The following is a 14,265-nucleotide window of genomic DNA, read 5'->3' on the forward strand; positions in this document are numbered from 1 at the left end:
AATAATCGACTAGAGAAATCCATTTTGAAATCAGAGAAACTAAAAATATATAAAAAATTATAAAAACTAAAATCTAATCTTCCAAATTCTCGAGAAACTTAACACAAACTTTGCCCTCATTTATATTTTCATCTTGATGATTTTCCAAATGTTGACATTTCCAACATACATTACAGTCACACAGAACAGAATCAGTCTGTGGCAACAAGTAACATACAAGAATGTCTAACTTTATGGATCCTTCATACAAGGGATTACATGTTAATTGCAAGAACAATGTCTACAATGGAGATATATCACAGTAGTAAGAAGAATGGTTTTTCTGGGCCAAAAAACCAGAAACATCTCTTACCAGAACAACTGTGATTAGATTACCAGAGTATTTTCTTTATCAACCAGACTCTATTCACATTTGTATTCCGGAATTTCCTATCTGTACATTTTTTTCTTTCTGTTCTTATTCAATGGAAAATTAAATGAGGTATTCATAATACATTAGAAAAAGTGCATCTGGGTGATCTTTTGGCAGCTTGCTGATATAGAGATAAAAACGCAACAAATCCTCTTTAGAAACTGTTTCAGCATCAACAACATCATCGTCACAAGTTAGCACCCATAGATCCTCTGAATTAACTCTCCTCAAGCTGCCACGACAAAAAGGACAAGACTCTGATTTTCTGTTCCTGCAATTGAACAAGTCCAGCACAAGCCTCAAAAAAATGATAAACCATTGGAAATGGCATAAAAAATTGAAACTTGATCATATGGGATATGATGGATATGAACAAATATTTTGATTACCACTTGCGGTAGCATTTGATACACATGGCATGACAGCAACCAGGTAAAACCATTTTGGTGCAAGGCTCTAAGCAAATTCCACATTCATCTTCTCTTTGCAAATCAATATTGGTTAATCTCCCAGTTGCTTCAATCACCTTATTGCCATAACTTGAACCTTCTATGCTTGATTCTCCTTCTTCCACAGCCTCCAACTTCTCCAAACTACCATGAAGCCTTTGGAGAGATGGCAGTATTACGGCTGAAAGTTCAATTTGTGATAACATAAATAATGTGAGGAATAGTCACCAATGGATGACAGCCACAAACGGATTATACTTTTGATTAAAGAAAAAGATTAAAAATTATAAATGGTTTTTCTTTTTTAAAGTCAAACATTCACGCACCATAAAAGTCCCCAATTGTAGCCTTCCTTCCATGTGTAGACATGTTTGATCTACCATCATTGTGTACCTTTGGTAAATTATGAGAGCAACAACATCAAGAGAAAAACATTAAACATTAAACATGAAACATGAAAGATGAAACATGGGTATCATATACCAAAGTGTCCAAAACAGTAAAACATAAAAGGATCAACATAAAGAGATAGATAGATAGATAGATACCTTGTATATAATTATGTGGAAGAGGTTGAGATACCTATGGAGAAAGCCTGCACAAGAACAATCCATCCATTGTAGAAATAACAGGAAGAGAGGAGCCAACTGATTGTAAACCAATTTCATTTGAAGAACAGTCCCACCCTTGGCTCTGGGAATTGCAGCAGCCCTAGAAAAGGGCAGCATAACACACAATTCAAATTCAGAAGGGGGGCAAAGTAAAAAAAAAAAAAAATACACAATCAAATTCACCAGTGACAAGCAAATTCCTATCATGAGCAACAAATTTCAATGACCCTATTTATACTTGATCGTGTTCCTTTTATAAAATTAACCAACTTGAAAGCAATTGAAGGGGATAATCAACAGTACCCAGAAGAGCCTCCACACACCCACTTCTTTCCCAGTACCCAAAACATACATATACAAAAGGAAAGTTGATAAATTGATGAAAAAAATTTAAAGGGGAGGGGGAAATATTAGACTCACAAAGCATTGGCGTGCTGTATATCAGCCTCAAGTACTTTGAGGGAATCGTGGTAAGGTAAACGGGAAAGTTGGTACGGAATCATTGCCATTTCTCCTTTACTTTGTGGAAAGCTGAAGCACAGAAGAGAGAGAGAGAGAGAGAAAAAAAACTGAAGAGGGTCACAGAAAGAGAGAGAAGTGATCAAAATTGAGATGAAGACCCTTATCCTAATCCCCACCTAAAAAAAGGGAAAACCAAGAAAGAGAAGTGATGAATTGAGAGAAGAAAAAAAGTAGGGCTAAGCTTTTTGATGTTTTGTGTGCGAAAGTTTGAAGCTTTTGAGAGGATATAGGAGTTGAAGAGAGTGTGGTTGGGTTTTGGTGTTTGGGTGTTGCGGTGGGTGAGGTAAGGAATGCCGTAACAGAAACGATGCGTTGCGTTGCGTATTGCGTTTTTTCCCATGACGAGATTATCACCATACCTACGATTATCACTACGAGACAACGAGAATCATACGATATACGACGCAAACAACAACACATAAGAAAACAGACAACTTGGGTTTGTATGTAAAAGAATATTGACAAGACATTTAATTTAATCGATAAAAAAAATACTAAAAAAGGTTAACCATTAAGATGATCATGGACTATTTTTTCGAAAATAAATAATTTCCTAAATTAGAAATACTGATTGAATCTTTCTGAAAAATTAAAAGAGTTGCCACATTAATTTTTGTATTTTAAAATCGTAAGGAACTAATAATTTATGACAACTTTAAAATCTTTAAAGATTCGGTCAAAAATTATATGATAAGAACTAATTAAATGTTGTGAGTTTAATGACAGGTTAAAAAAATCTAAATAGTTGAACGACCGAGTAATTTAAATCAATACAAAGTTACGATCAACTCTACTAAAAGTTAATTTTAAAATTTTAGATTTTATGTTTAAAAAGTTCTTAATTTTGCTTCAACTCTAAATCCACGTGTATTTGTTTTTATTTTACATTTCAATTAATTTATTAATTTCTTAACGATACTTTAAATAAATATGTTTAGATTTAAAATTTAATTGAAAATTAAAGCAAAGTTATAACTTTTAAAATTAACAAATTAAAAACGTGATGAAAATTAAAATTAACTGATTTATCCGAAAAAAAAAATTGTGTGCCTATTTGTGGTAGGAATCTCGGCACGGCAAGGATTCGTCCATTGTATGTAAAGCATTTATGTTCTTGTTTTTCTCTTGTCATATTCTACTGTTTTCTTAATTTTAATTTATATATATGGGTAGTATCACCAATGTTTAATTAGTTGAATGATATTCACTTTTATTTAGACGTGTTAGTTTGGTATCTATTTTTAAAAAATTATTAATTGAGTCTCAACTTTTAAAAATATACCTCAATTAGATTATTTTTAGCAAAAAATTATTAACACCATTAATGATATTAGTTTTTGAAATGACTTATAAAATTAAGTATTAATATTCATATCAAAATTTAGTGGTAAAAGTCATGAATTAAGTTAACGACTTTAATAAAAAAATTTCTGTAAGGGACCTGATTAAGACATTTTTACAAAAGTTAAAACTAGATTAACATATTTTTAAAAGCAGATACTAAACTGATACATATGAACAAAAGTAGGTACCATCTAACTAATTAAATCTATCAGAAAATATAAATACCACTTAAATAGTTTATTTATGGATATTTACAGATAAATTTTTAATTTGTGATTTCACTAATAAAAATTAACTAGGTTAACCTCAGCATTTGATATATAAATCAATTATTTACTTCTTATGTACAAAAAATTGAGTATATTTAAAGAGACTTTTAGGAGTTTGGAGTGAAGGTTTCTGCAATGTATAACTAAAAAAGGACAAATATAGCAATTTGAGAATGTTGGATTGATACACGGAATATAGTAAAAGATTATTTAATTTGTATTTATACTTTACAGCATAATAATAAATAAATTTGTTTAGATAATAATAATAATAATAATAATAATAATAATAATAATAATACAAAATAAGTCATGTGGGTATTTTAAATTAAGAACGGAGAAATATTTAGTTTTTATATTTTTTATTATACTAAAATTGAAAATTAATATTTTATTTTTTTATTGTCAAATGATATCGATAAACTATTTTTTTGTTTATAAGAAGTTCATGTAACATCCACACAACATCGGATAATGCACATTTGCATTGAGTATTCTCACAGCAATACTTGATCCACACGAAAAAAATTAAGATTTACAATAAATATTATTTATTACTTTCAAACACATGTTAGAAATTAAAAATAAAATTTTCAAATTTTAAAAATTGTAAAATTGAAAATTTCTTTTATAAAAAACAACCCAAATTCAAATCTTAAAAAAATGCATTAAGTATTTCCCAAATAAAGGAGGAGGTTTTAGAAACAAGTTGAAGCTAAATAAATCTTCAAATTATCCCTTTTTTTTTTATATGTTTATGTGTTCTATCCTAATCTTTTTGTATAACACGCATGGTTTGGCTGCTCAGTGAATAGAAAACATTACGTTAGCAATGAATATTCTAAATAGCATTTTATATTACATTATTATTGTTATTATCATTATTTTATTTAGATTCCAGGATTAGGTTTATGTGCTGTATAATCCATCAAAATAAAGTCAAATCCACGCATAGTTTATTTTATTCTAATCAAGATTAGGATAATACGTTACAATATTTGAAGCTTCTTCAAATGAAGGCTCATAATTGGATATTATGTACCTATGTTGTGTTATATAATATGCTCAATTAATCAAATTAAGCAAACATTCAAATCATGTAAAATTTCGGTCTAGAAATGGAGAAACTCAATACTGTCAACATGTTGACTTTTGTTTATTTTAACTCAAAAAAACTGCACGAAACAAATTTGTGTTTGCCCTTTTCCGAAGTGAGTTTAAACTCATGAATCATCTTAAAGTCATTTTTTCTCCACTTTTAAAACTGGATGGAATCATGGGCATGTGATGGTCCTCACAATGGATATTAATATTAAATTTTTATCTCATTTCATCGATTAACAAATATATACTTATACATGTATTCAAATTTTTTTAATGATGTTTTAATATGAATTAATTATTCTTTATAAAATAATAAAAAGTTATGATAAAAATAAAATAATATTATTAAATATTTAATATTCAAATAAGAATATTCGATCTCAAATATTTAAAAATAAATTATAATTATATATATTTTAAATTAAAATATTTATTAAATTTACAAGTTAATGTTACCTAATTGTTAAAAAAACATTTTAAAAAAATATACATAAAAGGGAAAAAATATTTAAATTAAAAATTATTTTAAATATATATCTACTTCAATTTTTTAAAATTATAATGAAATCTTATTTATTAAACTAATAAAAATTATAATACTCACTTGATCAAAATCACACAAAAAGTAAATAATTTAATATAATTAAAATTTAACATAGATTTTATATTTTTTTGAATTTTAATATATGTTTGATAATGATAAAAAAAATCATACATTTATATTAAATTATTATATTGTATACTAAATAAAATTTATTATGAATGACTTATTTTTTACAATAAATTGTTTTATTAGTAAAAATTTGTCATTCTTATTTTGCTTCAAACCTCCCAAATAATTTTATCAGTGAATATAAAGTTTACATAGGTCAAACCAATCTCTTCGTTAATTCCAGCAAATGGTTTGGGTTATATATATATAATAGTAATCTTATGCATACAAGATTTCACACTACTTTTATTTCAAAAATCATAAAATAATGTGATTTTAAGTGTTTTATCTTATATAATACTTAACTTTATTTATTTTATTTAAAATGGGACTTTTGTCTCGTATCCGGACTATTCTCAACACACACAGTAAGAAAGAATAATACATTTTCTTTGGTTGGTTATAAGATTTGAAGGTCATATCATCACTGGTCAAACGAGTGGTGGCGTTGATGGTATTAACATATATTAGTACTATGACAATGGACAAAAAGGCAAAAGGAAACAGTGATAAACAATGTACAAAACTGACCATAATGTGAAGAAAAAATAGAGAAGTTGTTATCTAGCTGAGGGTAGGCAAGTATTTGACAAGTCAGGGCTCTCAATTTCTAGAAAACTTGCAAGCAAAGTCTTACGCGAAGACTGTGGCTTTGAAGCTCCTGAAGATGATAACTTTAGTTGATTTTCTGTGCCTTTTTCAATGCTAGAAGCATCTTGTATGGCCAAAATGACCTCTTGCATTTTGGGCCTGTGGGCACCGTGTTGTTCTACACATTGCATAGCAATTTCAGCAACCCTCCAAACTGACTCAGTTTTGGCATTCCCCACAAGGGAAGGATCCATGATGCTTATCACATCTCCTTTACGAATCAAGGATCTTACCTGCAAAACACGGCATCAAATTATGCAACAACATTTCTAGGAGCTACTGGTTGATTCTTAATCACATTTTGTTGTTGCACATGTTCATGTTTCAGCTTCTGGTATGACAAACTTTGTTAATGCTATTTTCTAATTGTTGAGAAAAGGGTAACATTATAACATACATACCCAGTGAACGATATTCATTTCAGGACCATAGTCTTCTGAAGATACAGGTTTTTTTCCTGATATCAGTTCCAGCAAAACAACTCCAAAACTATACACGTCACTCTTTTCAGTCAATTGCTGATTTGCGTAGTACCTGTTGAGGGGTAAAAGTAAAAAACCTAAGCTCTGTGTTTTAAGGAGAAATGATGTTTTGTTGAACATAGACACATGAGAACCATGGCTTACTCAGGATCCAGGTAACCTACAGTTCCCCTTGCAACACTTGATATGTGTGTTAAATCTTCTTCAGCAAGTCTTGAGAGTCCAAAATCTGACACTTTTGCTCTCATATTGATGTCTAAGAGAATATTGGTTGTCTTCACATCACGGTGAATGATACTTGGATTGCATCCTGTGTGTAAGTATTCAAGACCTCTAGCTGCATCTTCTGCAATTCGAAGGCGAGCTAACCAATCTAATTGCTTCTGGTTCGAACATTCTGTCAGAGCATTAGAATTTATGTCAGATCACAGTTTTTACAAGTAGGTAAGTAAATGAGCACCAGGGTGTGGAATTAGACCGTGAATGTACTCCCTTAAAGTGCCATTGTGCATATACTCGTAAACCAGAATATGCTGATATTCTTCTTCACAGTATCCAATCAGAGGAACCAAGTTTCTGTGATGAATTCTTGATAAGAGGGCTACCTGCATTTGTGACTCTACAATCAATGGGATGAAAATTGACATCGTTGTATCTTTAACATTGAGAATGCTGTGCTTATGAAATTCAAGGACCACAATCCTTTTGAATGAATGCAGCCAAAAATCTAAAGTAGAACACTAAATGATAGATCATACAGAACCAAATCTCATTCAGAATTCAATTATGGAAATTCTACCTCATTTACAAATTGCTGGTTTCCATAGCTTGATGGATCGGTCATGGTCTTAACTGCCACCTCTTTTCCATCACTCATTTTCCCATAGTAGACAGATCCAAAGCTTCCTTTGCCAATTTTCTTTGAGAAATTATTAGTAGCTTCTTTCAACTCAGAGAGTGTAATATAGCAAGCAGTACCTTCATCCATTAAATTTCCACCCCGACCAAATGAGTATCCTGTTAAAGGTTTAGTACTGCTGCGCCCAGAAATACCTGCAAGGCACAAGAATGTTTTTATGGTACAACTTCATATTTTTCAATTTACAAGTATCAAGTGCACTAACCCTTTTCATCTCGTTTCTGTCGAGAAGTTTTTCTCCGCAGATTAAGCAATAGAATCAAACTTGCTAAGAATAATATCAATAGAATCCCTAGTACTCCAATGGAAATTCCTAGCATCAACTGAAAATGCTTCTTGCTCCCTTTATGCAGTTCGGGGTTATCATCAAAGCTTGCAGAAAAAATAAATATCGGTTACTTCAATCTAGATATTAAAGCCATAAAAAGGATCCTCGTCCTACCATATTGATTCAAATTCAATTGGGTGTCTATCATCTTCACTTAAGTTGACCTAAAACTACAAAAAAAATGTTTTTGATGTGGATACTCACTTGAAAATTATTTTGCCTGACAGTAACCCTGATGGTATTACCCCACTAAAAGAGTTATTCTGTATGAACCTGCCACAGATACAGAGATGAGAATGATTATAACAAGTGTTTGAAGGGTAACAATTATGTTACAAGGAAAATGCTTCAAATTCCCAAAGTATAGATGATAAACATGGATGATCAAGTGGTGCATACAGTGCTTGTAAACTTGGTAAACTACCCAAGTAAGATGGTAATGGACCAGTCAATCTATTGTTCTCCAGATGCCTGCATGTCATTAGTTGAAAAATTGAGAACAAGAAAAAAAGAAACATATAATGCTATTTTGATTCCACCACAACCTTTCCATAAAAGATTTTATAAGTGAAACTAAAGAACTTACACAATCTTTAGATTCACAAGATTGCTCATGTCAGGAAGTTGTCCTGTAAGCAAGTTCCCGTCTAACCACCTAAGAAAACATAATGAATTACAAAAGAAACAATATCTAAAAGAAAAAAACTTCTATTCTGAAGGTGATTGATTTACTTACAGTTCTGTCAATGATTCCATGTTGTTGAGATCCTGTGGGATTTCACCCTTCAGATTCCTTCTTGACAGGTTTCTAATACAACTTATAACAATTAGTAAATATTTGTACTACTTGAAATTCTAGTAAATATTTTCCATGGCAAAATGGCATGCAAACTATTGAAACATTTCATGATAATTTTCAATCATGCTTCTGCTTATTTGGTTCTGCATATATAATTATCCTAGTATCTTCCATTCTATGATACCAACTTTTGCAATTCAAAACTGTTGTGTGCATAAACTCTGCTGTCAGAGATGACTTCATTCACAGAAATGACAATTCACCAGATTAGGAGCTACCATAAAAAAAAAAAAATCAACAAAAAAGGTATGGAGGTGTTACATCTTTGTAATTCTTGGAGGTGTAGTTGTACTACAATTTACCCAGTCCCAGGTTGTTGGAACGCAGGGATCACCTTCATTCATCAGCACACTTCCAGGTGATAAGAAATGAAACGCATTTACAAAATTTGCTGCAAAATAAGAATATGGTTAGCAATCTGTTCAGTCAATGCAGCAATGCAATCTTTTTTTTATCAAACTCTAATTATTTTATGTAACATCTTGGACGAGCAAGAATATATAAATTTTACACATTATAAAATGATATTAAGAACTTACAATCTTGTCTGTCAGTCTTCGAAGCAATTTGCACGTATTTGCTTATTTCCATTGCATTCAGAATAGGTCCTTGAGTAGAATCCCGGGTCTTAACAAAGGAGAATGAAAGCACAAACTCAAGACTCACGTTCATATAACTTGGTTCATAAAGAGTGTAGGTCCCATTGGCATTCTCAGCTATGTTCACCACTGCATTGCTGTAGTCAGCTATGTAAGGTTGCTCCAATTTGAATTTTCTAGTCTCATTATTAGCCAGATCTTCAATCTCTGCAAAATATGCATATGCTCTAGCATTTCCAGGGAAGTCTTCCAGGTTTAGTCTATAGCTAAGTGCTCCTTTTGTGCCAACAACTGCAGTTTGCATCACTTTAACAGGTGGGTATTCTCTTGTCTCTATTTCTATTTTCTTTGTTGTATTAATTCTTTCAGTTCCTGGGGCCACCCCAACCAGATAGTTTTGTCTTTTAACAAGATCAGACTCCCAAATTCTATCATATGGATCATCTGGGTACCTGACTACATCCTCACTTGGAGCACCAAAGTTAATTCTTGCAGCCACTTTCAAGAAGAAACTGCTCTCAAAATCTGTGGCATACATAGAAAGATTCAAGGGCCTTAGTTCAAGGGTAGATATGAAGGGAGAACCGGTGGTAGCACAGCACACGCAAACATCAACAGAGTTTGAGGGTGCCCTGAAGATCATTTCCTTCACATAAGTTCTTGTGGCATCATATATTGACACAGTAGCCCATTTTGTTGCATCCAAGTAGAGCTGAAACTGAGGGTATGTGTCACCATCATCCAATATACCATACTGAAACGTTGCTCGCACAAGATACCTTCTTCTCTGCTCAGAGCCAAGTGTGTAACAGTATTTTCTGCTGTCTATCGGAAAGTCTCTGCGCCTCTGATACTGAACCTTGTTTTCACTACGATTTTGTACCAACACTGATTTCCCATGTTTCATCATCCCAGAATCTGATATCCATGAAAGCCCCGTTCTTTTATCAGTGTAGTTACTTGTCCCTCCACAGTCAATACTGATAAACTCTGCACCCCAAATCAATAATCTCACAAATTTAGAGCCCAACAAAATTGTTCTAACTTTTGGTGTTGTTCTTCAGTCAGAATCCGAGTATCACTTTAATACAAACATTTAATGCGCATATTACAAAGATAGAACTTCAGTTCTGATTAGGAAAACAGAACTGAAAGCACTTAAGGGATTGCATCTAAATATTGTTCCTCTTTTCAAAATGACATGATATTTTGCAGAATAAACATGCTCTATTTAGGAATTCCGTGTTCATGAAAATGAGTTATAGTTTTTGTAATACATGGTTACTTGAAGTGAAATAGAATTCAGAGCTAACTCCTTGACTTGTCTGCTAAATAAAACATACCTTCAAGTTGGCACAGCACATGTGATCTTAACAGAAGAAGAAGCGTAATCACAAAAAGAGAGCATAAACACATTGTATTTAGGAAGAGAAGCTAACGAATTGCATCAAGAAAATTTGGTGATGGACAAAATGAACCGCTTGTTGTTTGAACTCAGCATCACAACCAGCTTTCTCCCACTAAACTTTAGCTTTTTTTTTACTATTGATTGTTCATTCACGTTTGTTGTATCTTTATCTGATATAGGAATCTTCTTTTTCTTTAAGAAAATGACTTCATGTTCCCTTATCTTTTTCTCTTTCCCTCGAAAAAAGAGTGACACACAAGACACAGGCTCAATCAGTGAATCCAAGAAGAAATGTGGAAAATTAATATCTTAGCCCACTGATTTGTTTTCACTGAGGAAGAAAAAACACACTAAACAGGACTAATTGTATAGAAAAAAATTTGTCTTGTGGCTATAAGACAACATGAACAAAAACAATGAGGGGTTGCTAAACAGAATGCATCAACAATTCTGCATGAACCACCACGTTACGGTAAGATCCACGTCTTTTCTTTGTTATTAAGTTTCAGAAATTTTTTGGACTGAAATTGAAACTTCCCTTCTAATATATTGACACAAGTTGGTTTATAGAATCAGTTTTGATACCACTTGTTAGGTTATAAGAGACTTGAACCAAACCATATAAGGCACTGACACCACTCTCAATCCAAAACCTTAAGACAATAGGTTTATGGGTCTTTATTTTTATATAGTGCTCTATTTTCTTATTTCTGATCGATGTGAGACTTAGACTCACATTGAATTCCTACCATGATATAAACCCTTTCTAATTTAAAAACTGTGTTGGACACAGCCTTAACCGTGCCAAAAGCAAGGGCCAAAAGCCAAAAGGTGGAAAATAGTGCATGATTAGAATGAAGGGTGATTAATTTATGGGTTTGTGTTCCTTAATTTGTGGTTTGTCAGACTACATAACATAATCTTATGAATGGTGCAACTTTAGACCATGTTGTTCTTGTCTTTCTGACTTTTGAAGCTTAAAAAAATACACAAACATTTTTTGATATCCTCAAGTCCAGATTCTCAACTGAATTTTCGTGCTGTCGTAGTCGAGTCCAAATTCTCAATTGAATTTTTGGTATTGTTATCTACGAAGTATTAAAAATATATTGATATTATTATTTTAAAATTTCTTTACTATATTTTAAAACATCAAAATCAGTATTTTTTTCTATATTTTAAAAATACATAAGAAACAATTAAGAGAAATGCGGCAGAGAATCCAAATTCGCAATAAATTCAGTGGTCCATGCACAGATTTATTATTCTGTTCTGTCCTTCAAATGAAACCATCCTTTTTCATGTTTTCCCTGGTGAAAGTAGTATCAAATTCTGCATAGGCTCACACCACATTATGGAAAAATAAAGTCCACAATTGAAACAGATGCTTATGCTATTTGTGCAAGTGGACAAATTAGAATCAGTTTTTTTCAATCTTCGCTGGGATGAATAAAATCAGAATAATGATCCTTTCATAAAGTTTACTATATGAACTAACTTTTCTCTTATTCCATGTGAACTCATCTAAAACATTTAGAAAAAGTTTCCACTGATTTTTTTTTCTTCCTTTTTTACTCAGACTCTCCCTGCTGCTAACTAGAGACAAGTACAGAACACTAACACTGTTGTATTTATATACTTTTTCCACATGGAATTTGTAACACAGAAAGAGAAATGGAAAGAAGAAAAAGAAAAGCCCGTGATAAAATAGTTTGAGTAAAATATTCATCACCATTAACCTATTGTATCTTTAGGATAAAGTTAATGTCGATTCTCCAAACATAGATTAACAAGAAAAAAATAGAGATTTTCATTAAACTTGTACTTTTTTTTCATCTTCTAATTATACGATGAAAAATAATATCAACATGAATTTTATTTTGTTTTTATTTTTTGGAAATATGTATGAGAAAGTTTATCCAAATATGAAAAAGATGGTGAGTTAGGAAATGATTTTTTTTCTCTAATTCTGGGATTTGGACTCATAGAATGGGCCGGATCTCTAAATTGATTAACAATTTCTTTTCATTTTTTGCTTCATGTACCCTCATAATTATAACTGCACCGATCTTGAAAAGGATTTTCGAAATAAGATTTTCAAGATATGAGATATATTTCTAGTTCAACCATTGATTACTTTTGTTACATTCAAAATTTTTAATCACTTTACACATTTCTTTATCTTTCTTCTTTTTGGACCAAAGCTAATATTTTTTAACCATCAATCATGATAATTTAAAATAGTTAGGTTAATAGAAAAACTACACTTCAAATAATGATTCCACAAAGAAAAAATTAAATTAAAATTATACCTTTATTCTAATTTTTCTATAAAATTTCAGCGTTTTGTTTGTAAACATGACTAGTATCAATAAACATGACTTCAATCTATTTCTAAAAAAAGTTTAAATTTTATTTCTAAACAGAAATTATACAATAATTAAAAAAAAGTGTACTTCAAAGTACCACTTTAGCATAAAAGTTAAAGAAATTGTATTTGAAAGCAAATTTTGTTTCTTTATGAAGTTGTCTTTTCAAGTAACTTACCATGTATTTTTGTTTAAATTATCGAAATTGATAATTTTGAAAAAAAAATTAGACGTGGAAATCGCAAATAAAATTTAGGATGTACAAACATAACGGGCCATTGCAAAATGTCAACGACTTGGCCCATAATGGGATTGATGTGATGTATATTTTTGGAACCTTATATTTCAAGGAAAATCTATTAAATTAAATATATTACCTAGAATATCCATAAAAGCTTGTATTTATATAGAATTAGTACAATAAAGTAAATTTTTAAGTTTCGTGATTTTCTATTTTCTGAATTTATTTTTTCAAAAAATAATATCATTACTAATCTCTTTTAAAATTTAATTTAAAGTAAAAAACGTAATTTCTTTTTTTTCTTTACTTAACGTAGTTATAATTTTCAACTCACTAAGTAAAATTCTGACTTAGATTACAATACTTGGCATATTTAACTTATTATTATGTTATTATATAATCAATTCAGTTCGATTTTTAAGCATTCTTATAAGAATACTAGTTAAGAAATTAAAAAGAAAGTCTATATAAAATACTTAAAATATATCTCGAGTTAAATATGTTTTTGTCTTTAAATTTTAGTGAATTTTGAAATTAGTTTATTTTAAAATTTTGATTCAATTTAATCTTTCATTTTTTAAAATAAATGAATTTAGTTCTTTTAATCAAATTTAATTAAACTTATTTGACATTTCAAACGCGTTTCATAATAATATTTGATTTAACATCAAAGTAAAATGTGTCAAATAATATAAAATATTCAAATACAATTATAAAATACATACAAAATATCAAATAAACCAAACAAAATTTAATTAAAAGAACTAAATCTATATATTTTAAAAAATAAAAAAATAAATTAATTTAAAATTTTAAAAATTAACTATTTCTAATATTCACTCAAACTTAAATTTTAAAAGGATAAAAACATATTTAAAACTACAATAATAAACAACCCTGGCACTTTTAATTCTAAAAACAGTTGTTCTCTCGCTTTCAAATATATTCAGACGATGCGTTTGGTGAAAATAGATTTTGTCTTTCTC

General features: G+C 30.5%; 2 protein-coding genes across 5 annotated transcripts; both read right to left on the bottom strand.

Annotated features, from left to right (window-relative positions):
* Nucleotides 1–226: 226 nt before the first annotated feature.
* On the bottom strand, nucleotides 227–2,224 carry LOC114183469 (E3 ubiquitin-protein ligase AIRP2-like). Of its 3 annotated transcripts, none has more exons than XM_028070531.2 (5): nucleotides 1,893–2,224; nucleotides 1,410–1,572; nucleotides 1,188–1,254; nucleotides 802–1,042; nucleotides 227–683 (listed from the first exon to the last, which is right to left on the bottom strand). In XM_028070531.2, exons 1-5 carry the CDS (start codon nucleotides 1,979–1,981, stop codon nucleotides 473–475), a joined length of 771 nt encoding a protein of 256 aa, XP_027926332.1. In that variant the 5' UTR covers nucleotides 1,982–2,224; the 3' UTR covers nucleotides 227–472. The 3 variants fall into 3 exon arrangements, with proteins under 3 accessions (XP_027926332.1, XP_027926412.1, XP_085531865.1); XM_028070611.2 differs by having other exon boundaries at nucleotides 1,410–1,456; nucleotides 1,893–2,126; XM_085675739.1 differs by lacking the exon at nucleotides 1,893–2,224 and having other exon boundaries at nucleotides 1,410–1,833.
* A 3,623-nt stretch (nucleotides 2,225–5,847) lies between these two features.
* On the bottom strand, nucleotides 5,848–10,900 carry LOC114193256 (Leucine-rich repeat protein kinase family protein). Of its 2 annotated transcripts, none has more exons than XM_028082988.2 (13): nucleotides 10,605–10,900; nucleotides 9,202–10,251; nucleotides 8,924–9,053; nucleotides 8,540–8,611; nucleotides 8,390–8,458; nucleotides 8,203–8,274; nucleotides 8,008–8,076; nucleotides 7,681–7,847; nucleotides 7,356–7,609; nucleotides 7,035–7,161; nucleotides 6,701–6,953; nucleotides 6,476–6,608; nucleotides 5,848–6,307 (listed from the first exon to the last, which is right to left on the bottom strand). In XM_028082988.2, the coding sequence occupies exons 1-13, from the start codon at nucleotides 10,675–10,677 to the stop codon at nucleotides 5,984–5,986; spliced, it is 2,793 nt and encodes a 930-aa protein (XP_027938789.1). In that variant the 5' UTR covers nucleotides 10,678–10,900; the 3' UTR covers nucleotides 5,848–5,983. The 2 variants fall into 2 exon arrangements, 1 of the variants encoding a protein (XP_027938789.1); XR_014996638.1 differs by having other exon boundaries at nucleotides 5,934–6,307; nucleotides 6,721–6,953.
* Between the last annotated feature and the right edge of the window lie 3,365 nt (nucleotides 10,901–14,265).

Source organism: Vigna unguiculata, chromosome 1 (assembly GCF_037176805.1).
Source record: "Vigna unguiculata cultivar grain cowpea cultivar isolate G323 ecotype 2 chromosome 1, ASM3717680v1, whole genome shotgun sequence".
NCBI lineage: Eukaryota > Viridiplantae > Streptophyta > Magnoliopsida > Fabales > Fabaceae > Vigna > Vigna unguiculata.

Coding starts and splice junctions, on each gene's coding strand:
- LOC114183469 (XM_085675739.1), bottom strand. CDS start 1,679: ATGATAGGAATTTGCTTGTCACTGGTGAATTTGATTGTGTATTTTTTT. Junction 1,255..1,409: donor TCCACATAATTATATACAAG/GTATCTATCTAT, acceptor AATTTACCAAAG/GTACACAATGATGGTAGATC. Junction 1,043..1,187: donor TACAATTGGGGACTTTTATG/GTGCGTGAATGT, acceptor TTGAACTTTCAG/CCGTAATACTGCCATCTCTC.
- LOC114193256 (XM_028082988.2), bottom strand. CDS start 10,677: ATGTGTTTATGCTCTCTTTTTGTGATTACGCTTCTTCTTCTGTTAAGA. Junction 7,162..7,355: donor ACCAGCAATTTGTAAATGAG/GTAGAATTTCCA, acceptor TCACAAATGCAG/GTAGCCCTCTTATCAAGAAT. Junction 6,308..6,475: donor AAATGAATATCGTTCACTGG/GTATGTATGTTA, acceptor CGTGTTTTGCAG/GTAAGATCCTTGATTCGTAA.